General features: G+C 43.0%; 1 protein-coding gene across 2 annotated transcripts in view; it reads left to right on the forward strand.

Moving 5' to 3' along the window:
• The window catches only part of Scfd2 (sec1 family domain containing 2), a 304,676-nt gene extending 299,449 nt beyond the window's left edge, over nucleotides 1–5,227 (forward strand). Inside the window, exon 8 of one of the 2 annotated variants that reach the window (XM_090343607.1) lies at nucleotides 3,587–5,227. In XM_090343607.1, the coding sequence (XP_090199733.1) occupies nucleotides 3,587–3,679 (93 nt within the window). In that variant the 3' untranslated portion in view covers nucleotides 3,680–5,227. The remainder of the gene's footprint in view (nucleotides 1–3,586) is intronic. The other variant, XM_090343606.1, reaches the window with a different exon arrangement.
• The last annotated feature ends 1,127 nt before the right edge of the window (nucleotides 5,228–6,354 follow it).

The raw sequence follows: 6,354 nt of genomic DNA on the forward strand, positions 1-6,354 counted from the left end.
CAGACCATGCAGTTCATAGGCACTTTCTAGAACGGATAATCCATTGTCCCACTGGTTTAACATGGGTGTGTGCAGCATGTGTGTAAGCAGGAGTAGGTAGTGCCTCTGTATTTTCTGCTCTCAAAAAAGTTTTTCAAATGGATGAAAATGCATGTTGGCACTTGTGCCGCCGTGAGTTGCTCTTAGAAAAAAAAAAATCTCTCAAGTTTAAAAGAAGATTACTGTCTGTACCTTTTGATTCTCACAGTTAGAAATCAGAGGATTATGAAATCTACGTCCTAAACTTTCCTGCCTCCTCCGCCTTCAGCATAAATAGAATTAGAAGATGGCGGCGGCGGCTGCAAATTACAGTGTGACCAAGGGAGAGGAAGGCTAGCCCAAGCCTGGGCCTGTGCAGGGGTAGGGAGCCTCTGGCCATGGAATCATTTGGCATACTATAGGACAGAAAGCTATGCCACTCTGGGGTTCTCTTTGTCTGCCCAAGGCCATCTGCCTGTACAGTCTGCAAATGATGTCATAAATACCCAAGTGACCCATGGCAGGAAAGAGCTGGGCAGTAGGTGGGCCTGATGGCAAGGCAGGTCTGAGAACAAGCGTGGGAGAGAACCACAGCCTGGGGCCAGGCAGCTGCTGGAGCATGTAGTCCCATGACTGTGGAGAGCCTGGTGCCTAGGGTCCCTTCTGCCCCCGTCTCACAGTCAGGCAGCAGATGTTTTATTTACACACACGCGCGCGCACACACACACACACACACACACACACACACACACACGATTTCTGCATTGTCCCAGAGGCCTATTATTGATGAAAGAGCTCCATCTTTCAGTGTTCCCCAGTGGACTCGCCTATCATTCACAATACCTGCTGGCCTCTAAGTCATAGTTGCTGTGAAACTACGGTGCCATTCATTAATGAATATATTTTCTCTCTGCAGAATGCTGATTCTCTTGGGATCAGCCAGGAGCTGAATGGTTGGGGTTCAAATCAGTTGACTGTTGAGCCCCGAATGATGATAGGTAGGCCTGAGCTGAAAGGGAGAAAAAGCAACACTAGTTAAAAGGAAGAAGAATAGGCAGGGACGGGAGAAAACAAAAACACACACACAAAAAAAAAGAGAACAAAAGAGGACCAGAAAAGTCAGAACAGGAGCTATGAGGTAGACAAAGGAAGACCTGAGGCCAGGGGAGACTTGCTTGGCTGAGAGCTCTCTAATGCTCCATTTGCCTATAGTTGTGCTCCAGCTATATTTAAAACTTATAAACCAGGTATAATGATGCATGGCTATACCCTACCACTCAGAGGCTGTGGCAGGAGGATCAAGAGTTTAAGGACAACCCAGACCACATAGCAGGACTCTGTCTCAAAACAAAACAAAAAAAAAAGAAAGAAAAATAAATATTTTATTTGATAAGTTCATTTGGAACTCTTCTGAACATTTCTCTTTTGAGTGTTTCTTTCTCCCCATTGGGGCCTACCTTTTAGAAGTTGAAGGGGCTATTTTAGCCAAATGAAAATACTCAAAAGCACTCTGCATGCCAGGAATGCCTAAGATGTAAAATTACTGAAGGACCACCAATTATTGTGCTGTATGTGATGCTTACAGTGTGGTTTTGCTTGCCCTTCACTTTGGAATTTTAGACTAGTGTGTTTTTCATTGAACTATTACGAAGCAAATTTACCTAGAGCCATTTAACTGCCTACTCCTAGAACCTACTGAATAAAAAATTAAAAAAATAAACTTCCCATGGGGCCAGGAGTTTGACCTAGTGGTAGAGTGCTTGCCTAGTATGCACAAAGACCCGGGTTCAATTCCTCGGAAGCACATACATAGAAAAAAGCCAGAAGTAGTGTTGTGGCTCAAATGGTAGAGCTCTAGCTTTGAGAAGACCCAAGGACAGTGCTCAGGCCCTGAATTGAAGCCCAGGACTGGAAACAAACAAACAAACAAACCAGCTTCCCACTGACCATTGCTAAAAATCCCAGTGTCCTTTGCTGGTTGATTTCATTATTAATAAATTAGACCTGCACTGAGCTAAGAAATGATGATGGAGCCCAAAGAAGAAGATGGGGGACACTGTAAGATTCAGGGGACACTCTTTCTCTCAGAGGATGTGTCTGAACAGAGGGAATGTCTGGGAAGGCTTCCAGGAGGTGGTAACACCCAAACTGAAGGGCCAGAGAAAGAAGTCTTTAGGCATAAAGTGTCAGAAACTCGGATTGGATAGGGTACATTGTGAGGCTGTACTACTGAGTGTAGCTGGTGCTCAGGATCGATGGTAAAGAGGTTAGGTACAGGGTGCTAAGCCGTGAACGAACCTTAGAACTGGGCTTCAGGAAAGACAGCAAGAAATGGTGAGGATAAATGTGAGATTTGCCCCTGGTGAGGATGTTCTAGAGAAACTCACAAGTAATAGGGGGAAGCTGCCAGGCCTGGATGTGAGCGGGAACCTCCCAACTCAGTCACTTAAGTACATCCTAGATGGGCCATACTTTGTGTTCCTCATCTACAAAACAGGAATAATGAATGTTATTTCCCACGGGTCTGATGAGGACTCTGGAGATCAAATCCTCATGGACTTGGTATATAAGAACTCATTGAGGGGCCGGGAGTTTGGCCTAGTGGTTAAAGTGCTTGCCTAGCATGCATGAAGACCTGGGTTTGATTCCTCGGTACCACATATAGAAAAAAAAAGCCGGAAATGGTACTGTGGCTCAAGTGGTAGAGCTCTAGCCTTGAGAAAGTCCAAGGACAGTGCTCAGGCCCTGAGTTCAAGCCCAGGACAGGCAAAAAAAAAAAAAAAGACTAAAAGATAAAAACAAATAAAAAAATAAAAAAAAAGAACTCATTGAATTATCCTCCCCACTAAAATTTAAAAGCTATATTCAAGGTCTAACCCTCCCCCAAGATGTATGAATGTGTGTGGGTTTTTTGGGGTTTTTTTTTGCAATGGGATCTTTGCAGATGATAAGGATAAAATGAAGCTGTGACTATGTCCAGTTGAAAAGGAGAAATGTGGATACCACGACAGACCTGTCTAGAGGAAATACAGTAAGAAAAGGCATGGCATGGATTCTCCTTTGCACCCCTTAGAAGGAGGCAACCCCACAGTTCTGAAACTAGGAGTCTCAGTCTCAGAACTGTGAAATAGTAACTGTCACACTCAATCAATGTGTGGTACTAAAACCCAGTCTTCAGCACTATCTTATCTCAAAGTATAGCACCCTCCTCTTGTGTATAACTTCTAATATTTCCTTGGGGAGCAAAGGCTCCCTGACAGGGAGAGAAACTTGCATCCTGAGATCAAATTATGGCATTCACTATATACAATTCAGCAGCAAGCTAGTGGCTGGGCAATCAAGGCACCAGTGTTCTTCTCAGCCATTCTTACGGGATGGTTGATTCACATCTAGGAGAGCCAGGTCATCATTCCCAGGCTGTGACTTCCTTCTTCCAGTGCCAAGCACACTTCAACTTGCCTTCCTTCAGGGGGCCCCTGCAACATGGGTTGCATTTTATTTCTCCTTATCTAATAACGCAGGATTGACTTCTCTGACTGTCTGGAGCAATTTGTCCCTGCTGTTGTAGGTCATTGTGCTGTCCACAAGACTTCTGAAGCCATTTACTATTCCTGAGCTGCTGTTTGCCACTGACCGACTGCACCCAGACCTTGGCTTCTGACATCTGCTAAAAAGATAAAGACCTGAACAAGCTGGAAAAACCAATACCAGATTGTCACCGTCCAGATTCGCCTCCACCTGACTGGCAGTGTCTCTGTTACTTACTGTGGCTATGACTGACTTCTTCCAGAAGGCTCTGGAGAATCACAGGTGTTGCGAGGTACTTTGCTTGGATTGCTCATTTTAAAAAAAAAGTTCATTTTTCTAAAGATGCCAGGTTATCTTTAGCTGACCACATTAGTGACCATTTCCCTTTGTCTTTCTTTTACCTTTATTGATAATCTTTCTGATTCTACCTTTAAATTCCTTAACTCTAAATAATAATAATAATAAAAGAACTGGTAGATAACAAAGAATCCTTTGATTTGATGTTGTTCAAGGAAAAATTAGATGTGCTTTAGAATTATGAGTGTGAGGAAAACTTGATTATTATCTTTAAGTTTATGGAGCTGAGGCGGGAACATTGCAGCTAGAGTCTAAGGCATTGTTTCTATCCCGATCTGAAACATGTCTAAAAAGGCAAAGACAGGAGGGGTGGCCCTGTTGGGGCTAAGCTGGTCGCCTGCCTGCGCCTGCGTGTTATAAATCATCCATCCATAACAAAGAGCCACATTGTTCCAGCCTGTGCTGGCCCAGCAGCCAGGCCACAGCAGTGGGAGAGAAGGTGAGGGAGGGCTGTCCCCAGCTGTGGAGGACCCGCCCCCGCCCCACCCCCACCCGCCTTGTAGGGAATCATTATTGTAACTACCACCCCTAGAAGGGGTTTGGGATTTCTAGTTTCTTTTGAAATACAAAGCTTTCTTTTTTCTGTACGTTTAAATTTTTCTTCATAGAAAAACAAACAGACCCACCTCATGAAATTCTATGAGAACTCGTGAGGTTGGGCCCTGGGCAGAACTGCTTGGACGCTGAACATGTGTAGGTATCTTGGCTGATGAAAGTTTCTAGCATGTCTAGATGTTTGAAATAAGGAGACAACGCTGAACAACACCTTCTAATGCAGCTTCAACAGGTGAGAAAGAATGCCTCTGACTTGAGTTCTCTACAAAGTGCTATCATATTAGGAAAAACAGCAAGTTTGGAATCCTTGATATAGTCAAAACACAAATGCTATGAAAATAGGTATTCATTTTCTTACCCAAGTAGGCTTTCCATCAAATGCCAGTTCTTAGATGATGATGAAATGTAGGAGACCACAGGTGCTGGGTAATTATCCTGAGGATGGCTAGGTGGGTCCATAGAAGTTATGATGGGAACAAAGATTTGTATTTTCTAAAAATAAAAAAAAATAAGAAAGAACCTGTCATGGGGCTCAAGTGAGTATTAAATCCATTTGTATGGTGTCATTTGTATCTTGAATGAGTAGATGTAGTAAACATCTCAGTCTCTCTGTGAGCTTCACAGCCCTTGTGAGCCAGACAGGTCCTCAGCTCTGTGACACATGCAGGTAAATGACTCATGCTTCCCTATGTCTGGCCCCAATGCAAGCATCTCCTCAAGTTTAAGTTGTACTCTGTAGGTCCCACATACAGGGGAGTCTTTGTGGAAACATAGAACCAAGTGCTAACCTCTCTGAAGTATGATGTGGAAAATCTAAGGGCAATCTCATTTTCTGTACTTCTATATTATTTTTTCTTTTGTTTTTTTACAACAAATATGAATTGTACATTATTTTTACATTTTAATTATAGCTTTATACATTCATTTTTGCTTTATAAAAAACAATCAAATGCTTCCACTGTGATATAATAATATTATGGAGCAATTACTGATCTCAATATTATGGAGGAGTTATGAAGAAGTGCTTCCCTGCTGCATTAAATTTGTCTGCATGGAGGCTCTGAATAGTTGAAATGTTGGTAGCTTGGTATATAGTCATCTCTTCTATCTCTGTAGCTACTGGTTGGAGAAACTGAGCCCAGCATACCACCAGGTAGAACGCTTTGGATAAGAGGTGAGCCAGAAGTTGGTGGTAACCAGAGTTTGATTTAACTAAGGCAAAAGATGCAGACAGTGTGGCTATACTTAGGAGGCTGAGGCAAGAGGATCATGAGTTTGAGGCTAGCCTGCATAATGATAGCCTATCTCTCAACAAATGAAATAAAAAGGTAAAGAAATGCTGCAGACTGTGTTGAAAACAAACTAGACAACTTATGGTGGACACAGAGGGAAAACGGGAAGGGGTAACATTGTCTCAAAAGAAATGTACTCATGCGGGTGTGGTGGCTCACACCTGTAATTCTAGCTATTCAGGAGGCTGATTTCTGCGGACCGTGGTGCCAAGCCAGCCCAAGCAGAAAGTTCCTGTGAGACTCTTACCTCCAACTGACCACTCAAAAATCAGAAGTATAGCTATGACTCAAAGTGGTAGAGTGCTAGCCTTGAGAAAAAGGGTTCAAGGACACAGCCCAGGCCCTGATTTCAAGCCCCACAACCAAGCAAAAATAAGAAGTACTCATTACCTGACTTATGTAACTGTAACCTTTCTGTATATCACCTTTATAATAACAACTTTTTTAATTAAAAAATATAGAGGAGGAGGAGGTAATGACAGCAGTAACAGACACAGTATAATACATGGCTTTCTAAATAAAAAAGCAAAAACCTAAGGGGATGTGGTTCAGTGGTAAGAATGCTTGCCTAGAATATACAAGACCCTGGGTTTGATCCCAGCAC

The sequence above is a fragment of the Megascapheus bottae genome, chromosome 13 (assembly GCF_031878675.1).
Source record: "Megascapheus bottae isolate mThoBot1 chromosome 13, mThoBot2.hap1, whole genome shotgun sequence".
Taxonomy (NCBI): Eukaryota; Metazoa; Chordata; class Mammalia; order Rodentia; family Geomyidae; genus Megascapheus; species Megascapheus bottae.